The sequence below is a fragment of the Protopterus annectens genome, chromosome 12.part0 (genome assembly GCF_019279795.1).
Source record: "Protopterus annectens isolate FY-2018-M chromosome 12.part0, PAN1.0, whole genome shotgun sequence".
Classification (NCBI taxonomy): domain Eukaryota; kingdom Metazoa; phylum Chordata; order Ceratodontiformes; family Protopteridae; genus Protopterus; species Protopterus annectens.
Genome location: NC_056746.1, coordinates 173,718,685 through 173,740,630, shown reverse-complemented (window position 1 = coordinate 173,740,630; position 21,946 = coordinate 173,718,685). Strand labels below are relative to the sequence as shown.

General features: G+C 40.8%; 1 protein-coding gene across 1 annotated transcript in view; it reads left to right on the top strand.

Annotated features, from left to right (window-relative positions):
- PKD1 (polycystin 1, transient receptor potential channel interacting) overlaps positions 1-21,946 on the top strand; it is a 2,476,043-nt gene that overhangs the window by 1,101,286 nt on the left and 1,352,811 nt on the right. The window contains exon 19 of the mRNA XM_044088902.1: positions 3,471-3,750. Within this exon, the coding sequence (XP_043944837.1) occupies positions 3,471-3,750 (280 nt within the window). The remainder of the gene's footprint in view (positions 1-3,470; positions 3,751-21,946) is intronic.

Here is a 21,946-nt window from a genome sequence, read left to right as displayed (position 1 = left end):
GAAGGACTGGTTCAGCGGGAACCCGGAGCCCAAGTGAGGTCCACTACAGATGCAGAGACGGGGGGGTCTGAAAATGATGTCTGAGCAGAAGGCTTTGGCACTGGTATGGTCAAAGGAGGAGAATAGGATGGAGTCTGTAAAGAAGTCAACTCAAGTCTCGCAGGGGGATGGGTCCTGGAAGGAGTGGGTAACCCCCTGGCTGTCAACAGCTGGTCCACAAGACTCACCACATCAAGTTTTGAAAGGTTCCTGGTGGATCTAGTGGATACTCCCGATGGGGAGTCAGATCACTCTAGGAACAGACTGTACACCTGCCCTAGAAATTGATCTATGGATGGAGAGTATTGTGTCCGTGGTGTGGAAACTGCCACCACCGATGTCTCAAGTTTGGAGACCGGAAGTAGTGGAGCCAACATCGTAGTTATCAGGACTGTAAAAGGGCTTGGTGCCGAAGGGGCACTAGGAGCTGACACAGAAGGTTCAGTCATAATTGCAGAGATAGGCATGGAAGGCATGCACTGTGCCAAAGCGGCACTCAGTGCCAAGTTTGTAACAGTCATTGTAAGGTCAGTAGTCAGTGCCGAAGACAATATCGGAGCTGAAGCTTGTGCCAATATAGTAACAGTTGTAGCTGGAGCAGAAGAGATCAGTGCCGATGAGGCAGACTTATGCTCCAAAGATAGTTTTGGCACTTTAGATTTCACAGATTTGCCCTGGTCACCGAATGGTGAAGAGGGAACTGAATGGGACCTTTTCTTGTCCTTAATAGGAGGGGGTGAGACCTCCATCGCAGAAAAGGCCTCTGAAAAAGGTGACTTAAGTAGGCCTTTCAGGATCAACTTATTCTTGCGCTCATTCAAAGTGCTGTGACTGAAACTTTGACAAATCAGACAGAGAGGTTGCACCAAAAGATGGGGCACCCCCAAACAATAAACACAATCATCATGAGAGTCACTATTTGGAAGTTTACCCTTACAAAAAGCACAATTTTTTAACCCAATGTGCTCTTTTTATCAGACATCATGAAATTTACACACACAACAACCAAGTTAGAATACTAAGGAAAATTTTAAACTCTGCTATCTCTATGTATTAATTTTATCTATTTACATACAACACCTAAGAAATACGTCAAAAAATATCCAACTATCCAGTTAAAAGGGAAAGAGAAAAGAAAATACCAACGATGATATTCATGGAATACCACCAGGGTAGAGAGACAAGGCCGTACTACCAATGGTACTTAGAAGTTTACCAAACGGGTAGAAGCAGGAGTGAAAGCACTAAATATAACTGTACAAATATATAATTATCAATATATACCACAAAGGAGTGGAAAGCTGACAAAAAATCCTAAGAAATATCAAAAAGTTTTCTACTTAAGCTGAGAGCTCAGCTGAAATGCGGCTTTACGGCAATGCAGCAAACGAGATCTGAGGTAACAGGGAGAAGGGCGTTGTGGCTAGAAGCTTAGCTCGAGAGTTTTTGGCTCTCGCAAGCTTGGTATTAGGCCGACTCGGTTCAGAGGGCTCGGAACCGAACCCATCAGTGATGAATGGAAAGAAGATTAACAATATCATATATTAAATGTTACAAATGACATTTCAAGTTGTGGTCATCTTCAGAAATAAATGTCACACAAACATTTTTTTTCCACCAGATGTTAGCTTAATCAAGTTTTAGCATCTGATGATACACATTTTTGCAAGAGCAGGAAGTATTTTTCTGCCTAGTTTTAAATCACGCCTGTGATACTATAAACTAACTTATCTTGTGGGTGTTTATATGCACTGAACCTTTCACCAGTATTGGCTTTGGTAGTCAGTGTTCTTTTCCAGAGAAGATCATTATAACTTTCTTGGGTGACATAAGCCAGGGAACCTTGTTAACTAGGCTTACTTAGGCCCTTGGGCCAATAGCCTAGTACCTACCTATGAACCTATTAAGTTTTGGTTCCACAATGACAATGTAATGTATGGAAAAAGGCAAAACATCCTCAGCTATACAATTCATGACTGAATGTACCTCCAACAAACCACCATCAGGTTTCCTTCAAAATAAGTATATTCATCCCTCCTCTTCTCTCGGTATCAAGAGAAACCTGGAAGGATAGGTAAGAGATGGGGATGGCCATTATCCAGTGGGAAGTTTAAACATTGTTGCAATGCTCCTGTAAAGTCTACCCTTGTACAGCAGGAATGGTGTAGAGACTAAAGTTTGAGAAGCGTCTGCCCTGTCTGTGATGCTCATCTAAAGCAGAGCACATTCTTTTCTTGTACTCCCTCTCTAGAGTGAGTATCTGTGCATAAAAAATGCATTTCCATTTCTTCGCCCAGTGGACTAAACCAGCACTCCCCCTCCAGTATAAGCGAGATTGCACCGATCTTTCACTCTCATTCCTTCCAGGATGGCTTCTTCATTGCCTAGGCCACTATTGGAGACTGGGATGCCTTGAGTATACTCAGGGCTGATTTTCTCTGTTACTTGGGACAAATTCAGCCATACCAAATATCTAATGACTGTGACACATTTAGTTACTCCAGCAAAACTGACTGCAAGATGTATTTTGTTATTGACCTAACTTAGAATTCCATTGTATGTAAGTTTGAGGACTACAGCTACGATCCTCAGAACTGAAAGGATTTAAGTATAGTTACTGGCAAAAATATATTTACACTGAAATTGTTGTATCATGGAGTATTCACTATTCCCTGAGGTGCAGCAATTTTAGAATTGGTAGATGTAAGCAGTGTGTGCGGTTGCAGCCCCCGTACCAGTGAGTGCAGTGGGACATTGCAAAAAAAATTAAATGTGTATCAATAACTTGCAAAGTTTGCTGTTATTTGTGTTAAATCACACTTAAATGTTACTTTTTAGGACTTGCATTATTGAGTCTCAATCTTCTAGTGGGGAGCCCCAAACTTAAGTTACACTTTAGCTTTTATATAAGTGGGACACTGTCATGCAATTCTTTCATTTTGGGTTTTGTAGGAAAAGGTGCTACTTCATTGACTTTTTATTTTGTGTTCCTTATAATGCTGTTAAGTCTAGAAAATGGAAAATAGTCACAAAACATATTAGGGCCTCCCCTTAACCATAAAAATGGCAGAGCTGCAACACTGTACATATGTATTTACTTGAAGACTGTGACCTGAGAAAAAGTTTTAACTTGTGCAAAAGGAGAAGTATTATTCTGCATGTATACGGGGCAAACAGCATCCTTGTAATATAACTAGTCATTGTACTATTTGAAAACATGTGTCGCTTGTTTTGCTTGATTTCCAGATGTGCGCTTAACAGTTCATTCTGAGTTAATCCCCCAAAGAAAGCATGTTTATAGTATGAAGTAACAGGCTATAGTACCTGATGTTAAGTTTCTTTTGGCATCTGTGTACAAAAAATAAGTTTGCAAATAATATCACAACAGTAAGCCAGATAACTAGTTTAATAACATCTTTTTTCCCTAACAGCACTGGACTGCACAGAATTTCAAAAATCAATCTTTAGTGTTGAATATGTCAAGTACAACCACGGGAAACAGTGGAATGAACCTAGTTATGAGGCAAAACGTTTTGGCAGACAGAGAGGGATATATGTTTGGTCTGCGTGTTTTTGACCCAGTGATGGATGCCGAGGGATATGCATCCATGAGTCTACAGCCCAACAGTCCTCCTTCTGGTGGAGCATGCTGGATTGTTCCAAATTATACTGCTAGTGCCCTTGATACAAAGATTCACTACCAGTGTTCAGGTAGGTTTTTAAATGCTAAGACTATAGAATTCAGTGACATCCTAGTTGACTTTCTACATTCTGATAGCTGACAACAGACTAGTTTAAATAATGTGCTTTCTCAGTTATCACTTTTATTAAAACAATCATCAGCACAGACTGTTGCTAAGACTGTAGAATTCAGTGACATCCTAGTTGACTTTCTACATTCTGATAGCTGACAACAGACTAGTTTAAATAATGTGCTTTCTCAGTTATCACTTTTATTAAAACAATCACCATCACAGACTGTTGCTGTAAAACTTAACTGTTTTAAAGACAAAATAGTGGGGCAGCCAAAGATGACATTTTTTGTAGAAGTTTACACATATAATGTGTACTTATTTTGTTATATTATAGATCTCATATTATATGGAAATATGACATAAAGTACCTTGGGTGGATCTGTAAATGAGTTTAATGCAAATGAAAAAACATTTTAAATGAAAATATACTTGGAAGTTATGCAGTCAAAAAAAAAACAACACTGCGAAAGAATGTTTTTACCACTACTGTAAACTATGGGAACAGTAACAGACCAAAATCTGCATGTGTGTATCAGTGAAACAGTACTTGAAGGAGATATGGTTTGCCTCATTAAAAAGACTTAATGATGACCCACTCTGACTATACTAATTCAACAGGTAACTTACTGAATTCTCTATACATGTAAACAAAGCCCCTCTGCCAACCCCAGTTGAAATATCTGTACCCTTTTAACAAATGCAGCTAACCTTGAGGTTACAAGACCTTGGCATAAGTTATAACACATTAAACAAATCACCCATTCAGGTTCTTAGTTTTGAAAAAAAAAAAAAACAGGCACCGATGAATCAGTAAAGTGCACATCACAGGAATACTACTCAAAGAGCGTTATCATTTGTTGCCACATATCATGACCCTCTTAGACAAGTAGCAACTAAATAAATGAGTAACATTGCACTGAAACAGGATACAAAATCAAGCATGAAAGTGCGGAGTTTGCTTTAAAATGCAATCACTGTGTTACCATGTGGCACGAGGAACCAAACTTTAATTCATGATGAAATTTGATAATTGAAATCATGACTAACTGTCTACATTCGTGTCATTACCCCTTTGCATGATTGGAGTATGTACTTAATGTACTCATTTAAGTGCATTAATATGTTGGCGATGTTCACTATGAAAAGAGAAGAGGTATGATATGGACACAAAGGAAAGTGAGTGACAAGTATGAGGAAGAAGGATAATGTTAGAAGAAGGTAAGTGTTGCAGGTTGATCGTACCAGTTTTAAAAATTATGCAAAGAAGCACTATTTCGCAAAGAGTGTGTGTAAAAAATATAACTTTGCTGGAAGAGAGCAAGGAATATGGATTAACATAAAAACTTAAAATTAAATATAGGGAATACAAATGGAGATGAAGCTGTACACATACAAAGTAGATGGAACTCTTGATATTCATCATAAGGAATACTCCTGCAACAGCATTAATTATGAATGGCAATTTAAGAGGTATGCCCACTCGGTGGGCCCACGTTTTTGAGCTTTGGCTGTTTCTGCACAGACTGGTCTCCTGTCCATGCCGTAATTTTCATATTAATACCAGGTAAAAAGGGCTACACAATCCATGCCTTCTTCAGTTCCATTTGTCTTGGTTAAAATAATCAAAGTGCTTGGTCACCTGTTCCAGTGAAATCTTCTTCCAGAGTGATAAGTACATTTTTGGAAGGTGTTGGGCTTGGGTCATTGATCCTTTCACATGCTGTATCTGCCCCTGTTGTTTTTAGGTATAGAAAATATGGGTCTATATCAGCAGAATGAAAACCCGACTGAGCAAAACCTAGTTGAACGACACATAAAGAGTGAAAACCGCTAATATCACAGGAATGAACGGAGATCACCATAGGGAATTCGTCCCTTTACTAAAATGTAGTGCGATCTCGGAGTTGGTATATTTAAGTAGGGGGGTGTGGGGGGTGCAGGGGGGCTTGCCCCCTTGCATAAAATAGTTAGTGATAGTTTGCCTATTTTACTTGTTAAGTTTCATGGGTTCAAAATTAGTGGTTTTCGCTCTTTATGTGTCGCTCAACTGAGATTCGCTCAGTCGGATTTTCGTTCAGGTAATATAGACCCGAGAATATACCTGAGTATATTGTTACATAGCAAATGGATAATGTCCTCTCTTCCCTAGCAGGTGAACTCCGCACATACCTTCTAAGGTGAAGACAGCTCTCTAATCTGAACCATGGTCTGACTCAAATACTAGTGATAAGAATTCTGCGAAATAAACTTCAGAAATATACTGTCATCTGTTGCCCTATCCCCTACCTTAAGAATCCTTCCTTAGAGAGGTGGGCGATACTGAACTTTAATGCAGGAGCATTTTTAGTAGGGTTCAGAAGAGCTACTGAACTCCCAAAAAGGGTACCTAGAGTAGCGGGAATAGGTGGCCCAAGGCCACTACCATTTCCCCAGCTGTTCAAACATTTAGAGGATTTGTTTCACAATATGGGAACCTGACCAACACTTCCCTGCACCCAGGAAACCTGACCGCTTCAGGAGGAAAGGGCTAAATATTTGTACAAGAACCCTACCATGTTGTTAACTTACTAGATGCAAGAAAGCGCTGCAGGCCATCATCCACTAACAGTACCTTGTCAAACAGTAAAGAAAGTAAATAACTAGCTCATCTTAGCAAGATGGTTTAAATATCTGAGATATTTGGAGATATTTGGAATACAGGCTTTAAACTAGCGAATCCCTATGTTTTCCTTTAAAGCAAATGGAGGACATGGAGCATCTGCTCTGATGAGTTTTCTAAACTCCTGCCGATGCCACACAGGATTGTGGTGCTAAATATATGTATGATGCCTTTATTGCTTTTCCACAGCTGCAGCAATAGGTATTGTTATAAGAAGGCATGCCAGGTTCTGGATTCAACACCTACCTGAAGATATCGGGGGACAAATTCTCATTGTTAATCTGTCAAATTCTCAGTGCCCTTGTAGATAAAGAATTGTCCTTTGACCCTCCCTTCTGTGAAAAGTTATGAGACATTAAGAAAAAGGGAAGACCATCCAAACCATTGAGCAATTACTTCAACTGCCCCATTCCTAAATATAGTAGAAACTTCCCCACCAATGTCCCTTGTATTGAATTTCTATTTAATTAGTTCATTTATTTGTTTATATTTGTTTGCCAAGGTAGTGACTGATCAAAGTTGACCATTTGTAGGCACAGCCCAGATGAAAAAAAAATCACAAGTCAAAATGCCTTGTAGTAGTTAAAAGAAAGGGATTATAGTAAAAAAAAAAGTTATGTACTTACCATAATGTTCCATGTGAGTTGTTCATCTCGCCTTCATTCTTACACATGGGTTCGGAGCCGATCCATTGGCTCCAAGTCAGCCGCTTATGCAAGCTCAAGGTTTTAGAGTAGCTCGAGGCCAAGACCCTATCCCATGATGCTCTCTGCCTCACCTCAGAGCTAGTTTGCTGATCCCAACATGTAAAACATGATAACACATAAATGGTACTCCAGCCGGAGTAAGACATCCTAGAACAAGACCCACTAGAGCGCAGAGTCTTACTCGTTCTTCGAGAAACCTGGTGGGGGAAGGCGGTTGGGAATGTAAGAATGAAGGTGAGATGAACAACTCACATGAAATGTTATGGTAAATATAACTTCTTTATGTGAAATTGTTCAATCTCGCCATTTATTCTTACACATGGGTAGTGTCCCAAGCACCCTAATCCTGGGTGGCTCATGGGAGTATATTCCTGAGGACAATGGAACCAAAGGAAGCCCTGTCCCTGGAGGCCCTATCTACTTTGTAATGCATAATGAAGGTGTGCAGCTTAGACCAAGTGGCAGCTGCACATATAGTGTCTAAAGGCAGCTTAGCCACATAAGCTGAGGAAGTAGAAACAGCCCTAGTGGAATGCGCTTTCACGCTATGTTCTAATGGTTGATTCACTGAGGAGTATGTGAATTTTATGCAATCAGTTAACCATTTGGAAAGAGTAACTTTGGATACTGGTAGCCCTTTCTTTGTGTCAGCATGAGAAACAAAGAATTGTTCTGATTTCCTAAATTCTTTTGTTCTGTCCAAATAGAATCTTAATTGCCTGTGAACATCAAGTTTATGCAACATATACTCCAACTTGTTAGAATGGTTACTGAAGAAAGTTGGGAGTTCAATAGTTTGATTCAGGTTAGCTTCCAAACATACCTTTGGAAGATAGGAAGGGTTAGTCCTCAGTGACACTCTGTTTGGGGTGAAACACCAAATATGGGGGTTTGATAGAGCCTGAAGTTTGGACACTCTACGTGCTGAGGTAATAGCTACCAAGAAGATAGTTTTCCAAGAGAGAAGTTTTAATTGGCAGGATGATGCAGGCTCAAAGGGAGGAAGAATAATCCGTGATAACACAAAATTCAGATTCCAGGGAGTAAAAGGTTGTCTAACAGGCAGCCTAAGATGTATGGTACCTGTTAAGAAGGCCCTACATAATCTGTGAGACATTAGGTTAGAACCTTCTGATCTGAGGTGAAAATTCGAAATTGCAGCCAGTTGAACTCTTACAGTGGCAGCTGCAGCACATTCATTAAAAAGCTTAGTCAGGAATTCCAAAATGCTAGGAATTGGGGCGACGTATGGGTCAATATTATTTTGCAAAGCCCAAAAGGCAAATCGTTTCCATTTGCTGGTGTACAACTTTCTGGTGGAAGCTTTATGAGGGGATACAAGGATATGCAGTACCTCCGAGGAGAAATTGTGTGACCTGGCTAAATTGGAAATTGGAGCAGCCAAGCTGTCAATCTGAGGGAATGAAGAGAAGGGTGAAGAGCCCCTGACAAATGCGTCAGTAGATCTGGATCTGGGTGCAAAATCCAAGGTTCTTCTAGTTGGTAGAGTCGAAGGAAGGGGAACCAAATCTGTTGAGGCCAAAATGGGGCTATTAAAATTATAGTCCTCCCTGGGGCTTTGGCTTTCTGCAAGAATTTTGGGATCAGAGGAATTGGTGGAAAGGCATATAGAAGTCCCAGGGGCCAATCGTGTACGAGCGAATCCCTTGGGCTGTACCCTGGTGGGGGATTCAGGGCAAAGTAGCTTCTGCATTTGGCATTCATAGGGGATGCAAACAGGTCGCAGCAAGGTTAGCTCCATCTGTGGAAAATCATCTCTACAACCTCATCTTTGAGCGACCACACATGCGGCATCAGAATGGCTCTGCTCAGCTTGTCCACGATCATGTTGGATTTCCCCAGGATGTGCGTTGCTATCAGAAAGTGCCCGGTGGATACAGCCTACTGCCAAACACTCAGGGCCCTTTGATATAAGGGGTAAGACTTGGTTCCCACTTGCTTGTTGATATACCAGACCACAGACATGTTGTCGGTCTGGATCGCAGTCGTCCCCAGAGGTAGAGAGTCGTGGAAATACTGCAACGCCAAACGTACCGCTCTCAACTCCAGGACATTGATGTGCAATTGTGACTCTGTCTCTGACCAGGTGCCTTGGGCTGTTCTTCCCTGAAAAAGCCACCCCCCACCCCCACCCTATCAGAGAAGCATCCATGGTCACCGTGGCTGATGGTGGGGGAAGAACAAATGGGCGACCTACTGTTACATGATGGCTGGTCAAACACCACTGAAGATCCTTTCTGCATGAATCTGCAATCATTATCAAGAATGACATTGGAAGTTGTTGGTAAGACCACTGTGTGAAGGGTAACCACTGAAGTATTCTCATGTGCATACGCCCCAGAGGAACTGCTATGAGCGTTGCTGCCATAGTACCTAGTAGTTTCAACACTTGAGAGGCTGGTACGTTTTTGCTCGTCAGAATGTCTGATACCTGTTGTCGAAGAGTGATGTCCAGTGGCAATTTTACCATGGCAGTGGTGGTGTCTAGGTCTGCTCCGATAAAGGAGATACGCTGTGATGGTGACCATGCAGACTTGTTGAAATTTATAGTTATTCCTAACTGAGAGCACAGATTGAGAGTGTGATCCCTAGATAGAAGTAGTTGATGCCTGGAGGTGGTGGTAAGGAGCCAGTCTTCCAGATATGGAAACACTCGGAATCCTAGACGCCTCAGGTGAGCTGTAACCATTGCCATGCATTTGCTAAACACTCTGGGGGCTGTTATTAGATCAAAGGGCAGTGCTCGGAACTGAAAGTGACTGGCTCTCAGCCGGAAATGCAAGTGATCTCTGGATGGTCTGGCCATTTTGATATGATAGTACGCATCCTTGAGATCTACAGTGCACATCCAATCGCTCAAATGGAAGAACTGATTGAAGCATGACCATCCGGAACTTCTCCTTCTTTACAAAGGTGTTGAATCTGCTGAGGTCCAAGATGGGCCTCCAGTCCCCTGTTTTCTTTGGAACTAAAAAGAACCTAGAGTAGATTCCAGATCCTATTTGGTCTGCTGGGACTGGCTGGATGACTCTCTTTTCCTGCAGTCTTTGAATTTCTATGGCCACTTGATCCCTGAGACTGGGTGGAACATCTGGGATTTTCCTTCGTACGGGTGGGGGTCCTGAGAACAGAATGACGTAACCTCTGGTAACAATTCTTTGTACCCACAAATCTTTTGTAATTTCTAGCCAGGCGTCTGGATACAAAGACAAGCGACCCCCAACTGCCTCCAGAGTAGGACAGCTGGGCCTCCTTTCAGGTGTGCTGGTAGGGCTTTCCAAAGAACTGATCCCTGTCGCCCTCATTTTGCGGACCCCCTCTGCAGCCTGAGCGGTGTCTTCCATTATTACCCCCTCCTCTGCCCCTGGAGGGGGGTTCACTACATGTGTACTGAAAAGCTCATTAGGACTTCCGGAACCACATTTTTCCTCCATTTTGCCCTTTGGGGTGCAGTCTAGTAGGGGTGGAAAAATGGACTCCTACGGCAGATAGTCTTTCCATCTTGCTCACACCTAGTGAGGGTCTCCTTGACTCTGGGCCCGAAAAGGGACAAGTTATCAAATGGGGTATTAACGAATGAAGACTTGAAGGCTTCCGCAAAGGAACATAAGCGCATCCAGGAATGTCTCCAATAAGCTATTGCTGAACCTGTTGCCCGATTCAAACCATCGGCTGCATAAGAAATGAGCCACATGGATGAGTTAACTATGGAATTAAGCGTATTAAACTGGGCTGCCACCTTATCAGAGACACCTTCAGCTGTACTACCCTGTAGAGTATCTCCAAGCTCTTTAAGGAGATCTCTTTGAAGACAGGTAAAATGAGTCAAATATTTGAGCGATCGCATAGCAAAAGTTGCTGGACTAAAGATGCATTTCCCATACCTGTCCATAGTCTTGGAATCTCTATTAGGAGGATGGACAGTAGAAGAGGTTTCAGACATATCTTTCTTGGTGGCCACCGCCACCATCATGGCATTAACCGGCACTCCCTTTGTAAGGAACATTTTGTCTTGGGGTGACGTAATAAATTTGTTGGAACTCCGAGGGACAGGTTCCACAGTATCAGGATACTCCTTCGCCCTTCGAGCAACCAACTCCATTAGTTCATCGAAGGGTAGAGTCACCCAGGAGGTGGAGGGATGAGATCCAAAGGCCTTCAGGAGCACCGACTAATCATCCGTAGGGCTAACGGACTGCCAGTCACCCCTCTGCTTCAGAACTACAAGGATATCAGCAAAGGAGATATCCTCCATGGGGGACCGTGGGGACCCTTCTGACTCCTCTAAATCGGTGTCTGATGTAGTAGACTCCTGTGAGGAGTCCAAATGCCTCCTCTTTCAAAGCTTCTTCCTGGGAACCTCATCAGTGGGAGCTTCCGGTGAGGTCTCAGTAGAACATGGGTCACTCAATGGGGCTACCTGAGGCTCTAAGTCTCAGCACTTTACAGGGACCTGTGATGTAGAGGTAGAAAGCAGCACTTTAGGGGAGGAGGAGGAGGAGGAAGGCCCTGCTGACATTGGAGTCTTGGAATACATAACCCTCCTCATAGCATCGAACGCCCACTGCTCTGATGCAAGGAAGCAGCCGGTTCTGAAGAATACGGCAACCTCCCCAGTGCTGACACAGTGGGCTCCGACCCAGATGAAGCAGCAGTGCTCATCCACGGCGAAGCCCCGAGAGGAAGGGTCGGAACAGACCCATCAGTTCCACTCTCCTCCCCCGGAGCCGACCAGAGAGTGTCTGCTCCCAGACTCCTCGAACGGCACCGAAGTAGTCTTGAGTTGACGGAGCCGATGGCACTGGAACAGGCCTCTGCTCCAAAGGTTCCACAATCATCAGTTCCCCCTCTCCCGGCTCCGAAGGCCTGGCTCAGCTTGGAGGAGTAGACACAGCATGTAAAATGGTCTTCAGCTCCGAAACTGGTTGGGTCGAAGCCGATAATAATTTGTCAAGTGCCGGATTCTCGAGAAGCCTTTGCACCACTCAGTCCACATCCACATTGGAGAGGTTTCTCGAAGAACGAATAGAGGGTATCGATGAGTAAGCCACCGACTGCAAAATGGGTGACCTCAAGGTTTCAGAGACCAGCTCCAATACCGGGGACCGGCTCCGAAACACCATCTCGGTGCTCGGCTCCAAAGACTGCGGAACCGGCGACCGCACCTTCACAGCAAGGCTTGGAGCGAATGACTTAGGCTCCGACGAAGCTTTTGAAGATTTCGAACCCTTCGACGACTTAGAAGCCTGGACAGCTTTGTCCAGTGATTCCTGGAAATCTGGTTTCAGCAAACCCCTGTCTACCAGTTTTCTCCTGTGCTCCAGTAATACCCTGCTGCTAAAGGAGTGGCAAATGGGGCAATCCTCCTGGAGATGGACTTCCCCCAAACAGTACACACAACTGACATGCAAGCCAGTTATAGACATTTTCTGCCCACACTTAGGGCAAATCTTAAATCCGGACTTTTGTTTTTCCTTTTGATCAGCCATATCAAATACAAAAATATATTCTCCAGTCTTAACAACAATCTATATAAATCTATATAACTGTCTAAGACAAACCACTCAAGAAAAGTAGCCCATTCTAATATTAGACTAGTAACAAACACCCACACACACACACACACACACACACACACAGCAAAACGCTAAAGCAGTAAAGTCTACAATTCTAATATATATATATATATATATATATATATATATATATATATATATATATATATATATATATATATATATATATATATATATATATATATCAAACACTAACTATAAATTTTTCTAACTTTCTGAATTCTCTTAAAGTTTTTTTAATTGTTGTAACAGGATAGGGAGTAAACAAAAAACGTGGCCAAGAAGGCCTAAGAGCAGCCGCTCTATAAAGACAAAATTTTTTGTCAAAAACAGCAAGGACAAGCCTGAACAAAAAACTAAGGCTAACTAGCCAAGAACACACTATTTATAACAAAGATTGCAAGTATAACTATCTAAAATTTAAGTAATGCAAGAAATACTAGCCTGAGCTCTCTCTTGACCTACGATCTGTTGCAGCGGCAAACTAGATATGAGGTGAGACATAGAGCATCATGGGATAGGGTCTTAGCCTCAGCCTACTCTAAAACCTTGAGCTTGTGAAAGCGGCCGACTCAGAGCCGATGGATCGGCTCCGAACCCATGTGTAAGAGATTGACTTCACATCGCACCTTCAGAAGTACAGATACGGCTAAAAAACAAAGGAAAGACAGTGTACAAAAATGTCAATGCAGTAAAAGTGCAGTATATTGGAAGGCAACAAAAGTGGAATACTCTAGAAGACTAAAGAAGTAAATGAGAAGACAGGAAAGTGTATAGGAAGAGGTTTGACAGCATTTACATGTGTACATAAGGTAAGAGTGGAGAAGGAAGAGTAAGGCTGATAGGAGTGTGAGAATTAGATTACGTAATCTTTAGCCTGACAGAAGCACTTGCCTGAAGGTTACAGTGAATTTTAAGGTCTTTTCTAAATATATCTAAGTTGGGGTTTTCTCTGATGAGTAGAGGGAAGGATTCCCAAAGGAGAGGGCTGTACTACAAAAGGCAAGCTTTGTGGAGTGAAAGGATGATAATGGAGTGGCTAGAGAATATGTGTTTTATGAGTGGAGCTTGGCTGAATGAGGAGCAAAACTTTCTAGCTGCAATAGTCTAAAAGAGTTGAGTTCCTAATAAGAGAATGACTTTTTGTTCATAGGATCATAGGAGGTTACTAGACTAATGGCCGTAGGGACCTTACAAGCCTAGCCAAGTTCAACCAGTTTTTTTAAGGGTGTCTGGCTCAAGCAGACACTAAACTCAGCAGCTATTACCCCTGTCCAAGAGGGACACAGATGGAACCCCTGGGGTGAATTTCCAGCCCATCCAATCATCCAAATTGTGCTTAAATAGAGCCAACAAGGGGCTTTGTTTAACATGAATAGGAAGCTTGTTCCAAAGGAGGAGCAACCTCTGTGAGACAAATCTGTGTCTCTCCAGCAAGTTCTGTTGATGTCACATACCAGGTTAAGGTCCTTTGAGCGAGTGACAAGTGTGCCATTAGACTTGCAAATGTGCAGAATTTCCATTAAAGCTGGGTCAGAGATTGCTCTATATGCAAGGCACAGGTTGCCTCTGAGCAGTCTGTATGACACAGAATAAACTGACAATGATTTCAGTCTGTCCCCATAAGACAGATCTTGAAGACCATGAATTTTTCTTTGTAAGGAACCTTTGTGGTCTGTCCAATTGCTGCAGGTGTTTGGAAAGGAACATACCAAAGGGAGTTTGATTTGCAAGGGCATAAATGTTTCATTTGTGTGTTATTTTAATCCTCTGAAGAAGTCTATATTAAGGATGAAAGCACTTACTGTGTTTTACATTTTGTAATAAATTCTGGTGAATTTTCTTGCTTGGTGGCTGTGTTGCTTTAGTGTCAGTTGTACCAAAGGGAGTGTTGTACTCTATTATTGCCATTCTAAGTGAAGAGTACAGGGGGGGGTTATAACCTCTTTTTTTCTGGAGGCAATGCCCTTACTTATGAGATGAGCAGTATAAAATGCACTTCTTACCATTGTGGAGACATGGTGATCGAAGTTAAGGTTGCTGCCAACCTGTGTTGAATTGGGAGCCAGTCTGCTTTCTTGAGTGTGAGGCTGATGTGTTCTTGGGGAAGACAGTTAATGATAAATCAACAAATGGAGCTGGAAATTGTATGTTAGTTTTGTGTTTGGGTACAGAGGCAGTAATGGGAAGGGTAAAGTTAAGATGGGCTAGACTTGTGCCCTTACCAGTAGTGGACCTGGCCAGGAGAAGAGGAATGGCAATATCTTTTTGGCTCAAAAAAATAAGTTATTTTTTGACATTGTATTAACTTTGTGTATGAAGGTTGAGTGATTGATCAAGCCAGAGACTCAGATATTTGAAAGATGCAGTTGGTTCAGTGATGGAGTTGTTTAGGACTGCAATGTTGAGGCTTTTAGGCCCATTGCTTTATCTTTTCTGTGTCCCAAACAACATTTCTTTTAGTTTTAGAGGTGTTCAGGAGAAGGCTGTGTTCAATTAGCCATTGTTGAAGATGGAGCAGGTTAGATAGTAGTTGGGACTGGATGTTGGAGTGGGAGAGAATAGACTTGTACATGACCAAGTCTTCAACATAGAGGAGTAGTGGAAGTTGTAGGAGATCAAGTGGAAGTTTTGTTAATAAAGATAGAGACAGAATAAAGCAGGGCTAAATAGTTCAAACAGAAAAGGTCTTTCAAGAATGGAAACTGGAAAGGAAGAAGAGATGGGAGAAGCAGCAGAGTAAAGGAAGGGATAATGGCCTCCTCTAATCCAACATACCTCCAACAATTTTCTGTGCATGGCAGCCCATATAACCCCCTTTACACACATACTCCTGACTTGACAGAGAATGGAAACATTTTTTTCCCCAGAAACAAGTGGTTTGCCCTGATCTCAGACACGTTACAACACATAACTCAAAATGTTTGTTTTTTCCATACAATTCAGATACTTGAAGAACTGATGTCCTTTTAGATATCACTTATGCATCAACTTCTTGTCTGTGCAACAGTAGAGCAAGTCCTACCAGCAGAAGAAACAACAGTGTTTTATTCTATGTTGTCTCTACTACCAAGATAAGATGGTTCTTGGAGAGCAGATGATTCAGTTTGTAGAAATTCCTTTTGTCAATTTCCTGTAGTGTATATTATATTTAGTCAGAGGTTCAGTTTGTTAGATAGATGATGTGCTGACTGTGCTGTTTAGTTGGGTAAATATTGTTTATAATTGTGGCTTTATGTTGCTGTTGTATAACTGTGATGTTAGTATACATAAGTAAGGTGAGCATAGCTTGGAAGGGGGCTCTAAAGTTACTTTTATTGGCTTTTATTTATTTATTTGTTTGTTTTATTTATTTATTCATTTATTTATTTATGTATTTTTACTTTTGGAGAAGTTTTGCTATGTTAGGAACCATATTTTTCAGTTTACTTATTATTGAAGAAGTATTTATAAAAGAAACAGTGCTAATCTGTGCTTTAAGTTTAGTTGTGTTTTAAGTTTCTTATTTTTATGTTTGCATTATATTGAGTGCTTGCTCTTAAGTTGTACTTCTAGTGATATATACTTTGGCAGCTGAGCATTTTAATTTGTAGTTTATCTTCTGCAGTTATTCAGTTTATGTGGTTGCAGAATTTTGTTAAAGAGTTTTCAGTGGTGTTATTTTTAGATAAACTGGATAATTACTCAAATGTGTGCTTGATACCCTTGTTATTACCTCACACACTCATGGTAACCTTGAACATGAAGGACTTCTATCATGATATTTCCATCTTTTAAGGCCATGTGAGATTTCTCATGTGCCTAACAGGTCACCGCCTTTTCCAGTTCACCTCCTTACCCTTTAGGCTTTCCACTGTTCCCAGTGTATTCATCAGATGCTTAGCATGAGTGTTTGTCCATCTCAAACCTCTGGGAGTGCATGTTTACCCTTATTTTGGATAACTCCTTCACCCAGGCCCAAGAGGAAATCCAGATCATTTTAAACTGAAACATCTTCTTCCTAACAAGCTTGATGGATTTGAAAAACTTTCAAAAATTGACTCTATCCTCCTTCAAGATATTTATAGGAACAGCCCTGAACACCTCTAGAGTATTTCTCTCACAGGATGGCATCTTCCATCTACCTTTTTCTGGATTTCTCCAAGAGGCAAAACCTAACTGCCATGGAAGTCTCAGAGCTCTTTGATAGATGTCAGCCTGTACTTCAGTAGTCCCCTTAATGAAGTTCCACATCAGAAAGAATCAGTGGTACCTGTGGAATCTTTGGCTGCAGCATCTGTTTTCATTGGACATAGTCTTGTTTATAATCCCTTCAGTCTGAATGGAGTTTCACTAGTAAAAAATGCAAGTCACAATAAACGTAAGTATGCTTTTTGCCCCTACCAAGACCCCAACCACAAATCCTTCAGACCTCACCAGGGAAGTGCATACAGGTCAATACTGGATTCATGTATTTCGGAAAATGGGACCACAAATCCCAGAAGCAGCACATCAGTATGAAGGAGATGCTGGCACTGATTTATGCCCTGCAAGTTTTACAGATATCTGGAAACTAGGCACATTCACAGTGGTGACAGACTGATAGTGAATGCGCACTGCCATAAAGCCCAACTCCCAAACGTTTTCACTGAAAATGTTGTCATTGTGCAATAGCCTGTGGTCACTGCATCCAGCCCTGACCCATGATACAGCAGGAGCGTTGCCACAAGGCCCAGCCCCCAAACGTTTTCACTGAGAATTGTTTTCATTGTGCAGTGTAAGCAAGTTTAACATGAAGAATCATGCTGTATATTAACTTTTAACTAGTCAAATATGTACCTGTGCTGGAATGTGGCTGTGATGCTCCCCTCAAAGGAGCAGTCCTTGTACTCTGTGGACTACTTACTAAGTTGGGCACAGTCCTTTCTCCTGACCAGTACATTACACTGCATATGCCAGTTATTTATTCTCCTCAGTAAATGAAAGAAAATCTATTCTACTGTGTGCCTTCTTCTTAAGTGCTCTGTACTGGCTATACACTGATTGCTCTCTGCAGTAATTGACCTGAGGGTAAGAAGCCCCTGCCCTTCCCCCAATTCCCACCCACCCCTTCTTAGATACTTCCTACGTACACATTTCACCTATGATGCCTATTCCCTAACCCTTCCCAAACAACCTTTCTGCTTATCATACAAACATTCCTGTTTCTGTTTTCATATTTCCCTCCTTCCATCTAACATTTATCATCATTCCAACAACCTTTCTTTCTCCCATATTGCTTTGCACTATATCCATTCATACTCAGACCCCACCCTAACAGTACCTATCTATTATTCTACATTTTAACTTCTACTTCCTATCTTTTCTACATCCTAATACTCTATCCTTCAAACCCCTCTATGTTTTACATTTCAGAAACTTAAGAGAAGAGAAAATGGAAATCAAAGTCTAGACCAACTTTACTAGAAGTAGTTACTATAGTAGAGATAAAACAACTGTGATTGGGATCTTTAGTAAAGGGAGGGAGCAAACTACATAGGAAAATTGTGAATTATGAGAACAATATATGCAGATGAGTAACAAGATTTAAGAGGCAGGATTTGAATGAGTCATATAATGCTCAACTGACAATGACTGGATAGATAAGTGATATATAATGTTTGCAACTGCAGTTGTTTCAGTGGTGTCTGTGATGTATACTGTTTCCAACTAAAGTGGTGTCATGTTGTTTGTTTTTCATTTGTATAAATGTAAGGTTGTCTGTGTCATGTGTGAAAATTTAATAAAGATGTTTGTTGAAAAAAAAAGACTCATAAGAGCAGATACCAGGATACCTAACTCTCTTCCTTCACAGAAAATACTTCCTTCCTACCTACCTTCTACCAGCAGACTCCTCCACAACCATCACTAAATATCCTACATCTCTGCAATTTATTGCTTCCTTCTTCATCCCTACTTTCCCATTATCTGCCATCAATAAAATACAAATCTTTTTACTTAATCATGCTACTCCTCAACTTATCCTCTATTCTTCTTTTCCTACTAAGCCATCCTGCCATGACTCAATAGTAGCTCTCAACATGTCTCCAGCTCTGTCCCAACCACCTAGTCCTACTTCCTCCCTACACTCTCCGCAAATAGTACCAAACCTATTTAATGATTCCCCTCAACTTTACACCGCATTTAGACTGATTAAATCAATTTTAACTCAAATCAAAATAAAATTAATTTGAAAAATGCTATCCAAACACAAGAATCAATAAAACCCCAATATTCTAAAATCCTCATAGGAGGAGACATTCACCCTAATCTTGACCCCTCCTATCACAACCCACATCAAGACAATTCTCTTCCACACACTACTGTAACACCACAACAGTCAACCCCAGTAATCTAACTTTTGCTGCCATAAATATTAGAAGCGTAAAAAATAGAAATAGTGAATTACATGTCTGGATTACCCAACATCAGTCTGATATTCTCACTGTAACTGACACTTGACTAAACCCGGTGGAAATGATAATGAAGTTACACACTCCAGCTATAATATCATCTACAATGAAGAGGACAGGTGGTGGTATTGCTTTAATATTTCCCAACAACTACTAAATTTTCCAGTACAACAACCTTATACCAAAACTGAATTCAGTAGAGTTTCTTATTACTTTCCCTGAAAATAAGCAAACATAAACAAATATATATTACTATTCTTTATATCCCTCCTGTTGACTATACAGCTACAATGGAAGATATCCTGCATTGGATAGCCATAACAGTTCCACAAGAAAAAAATGCTACTAGGAGGTATGAATGTCAGTTGGTTGGACATAAATTCTAATTCCCTTGCGTTTAGAATGAACTTGTATGGTTTCACACAACTAGATAATAGCCCCACACCTTATAACAAGACATCAAATTCCTTATTAGACTGGACCCTAGTATCAGACCCTAACAAATTCACCACCATAAGTGGTCAGACTCTCACAGTAACCATCTCCCATTCTCTGCAATCAGACATCCACTCACATAGCTACTATAACAACATGTTTATAAAACAACACCTAATCTGTCCAAGTTTAACCTAGAAATATTCATTACTCCCCTATAATATATTAACTGGAACATAATAAAAATCCTCCACTTAGATAATGCTGTAAATGAATTCAATATAATTTTCCTAAATATACTTAATGGCCTTACATCTCCTAGAAGGAAGAGATTAAACACAAGTAATGAAATTTGGTATTCTAAAACATTAGAATGTTAATGAAAGCTAGAGAAAAAGCATGGTAAGAAGGGCAAAAATATAAAACACCACAATATCTCAAAAAATTCAGAATGTTCCACAACTATATTAAAAAGCAAATAAATGGAAGACAAAAAAAGCAGTTCCCTACTGAAAAGTCAGCACTTGAAATGCCAAGTGATGAAGAGCTGAAAAAAAAAGACAGAAAACACAGGAGAAGAACAAATCTCAAAAATCGTTCTTTTTTAAAATTCTTTTTGTGGTGGTGGGGGATTGCCATACCTTGGAGAAAAATGAATATTTCCTTAAATGGCATCCCACACTTATGTATACTAAATCCGATCTTTTGGTCATTCATTTCAGTATTTTGGGACTCACTCTAGTAGGTCCCGAAATTTCAAATGGTTAACCTGAAAAAAACATACTGTAACGATATTCAGAACAGTAGTAAACACAACCCTGAAAAATTCTGGTCAGCCATTAAAGATATCTTACATCCTGGCCAGAATTCATCCTTAACCCTTCTTCCAATAACTGACCACTCAAAACTGCGACAGAATTCAACTTTTACTTCATAGATAGTATAGCCTCCCTAACCAAAGATTCCCCAGCATCTAATCCCAACCCTGCCCAACAGTCACATATCATCATATCCACTTTCACTTTCAAACTTTAAAAAACTCAAACCATAATCTACTTCAGCTGATGTCTTTCCAAGCTAGTACCTTAAAAAGCAATCAGTAGCATTGTCTATCCTGTCTCAATCCTTAGAAAAAAATCCCTTTGCAAAAAATTAAATCATACATTATCCCTCTACACAAAGGAGATATTCATCTGAAATTACTAACCACAGACCTACAGCAATCCTATCCCCCCTTTCCCAAATACATGAAAATGTTTTCAAAAATAATTGCTAAAGTTTCTCCTGCAGGAAGAACTTGTATCCCCCACACAACACAGCTTTTGTCCCTCCCTTAGAACTTACACTGCACTTCTAACCTTTACAATCTTCTCATTTTCTAGATTTATGTAAGCCTTCAGCAGAGTTTGTCATCTCAAACTTCTACTTAAAATGCTGTCACTAGGTCTGTCTCAGCCCACCCTTCTGTGATTCAAAAGTGACCTGTACAATAGAAATCAGTCAGTAAAATGGCACTCCACCCTCTGTCCATACCTTCCATTTACCACCACTGTACCACAAGCTCTATCCTTGGTCCCCTCCTCTTTAACATTGTCATCAACACCCTCCACAAATCTATACAACAGGCCTCCCTAATACAAAACGCACATGACTCCACACTCATACGCACATCTGTTAAAATGTCACATCTTCAGAAATTACTCAGGAAGCTTAACAGTCACAGGAACATGGCTTTTTAACTTGCAGCTCATGTTCAACCTCCCCAAAATTACTACTTTTCCCCAAATCCCTCTTATGAAAAATACAGTTTAAAATTCTCTTAGTAATACAACCAGTGAAATCACTTCTCATAGCAAATTAATAATTATGATAGTGGATGATAATCTTAAATTTGACCTGCATATACAAAAATTGCATTAAAAAAAGCATAAAAAACTAGGGATGCTTTACAGAGCCAAAAACTTTTGCATGAACACAACTACAGCTACACTTGCCATAACTTACCTCCTGCACTTCATTACTTTATGGCACCCCTAGCCTTACTGACATCCTGGTGTCACAAAAATCAAAACTTGCATAATGCTGTAATAAAGTGGCTAAATTTGCAGCAAATACCCCTTTTGAAACCCACCACTGTATAACACCAAAAAGCCTAAACTTGTTAGAACTACCCCATCAGTTAACATTTACATAGCTTTGTACCGCATACAAAATTATCCAGCATCCATCTGCTTATCCATCACTAAAAGCCATTCTCCACAACTGTGCTCCCAATCAGTCATTATTTTCCAGTGACCAAAAATTCTTCTCTGACCACAAACCT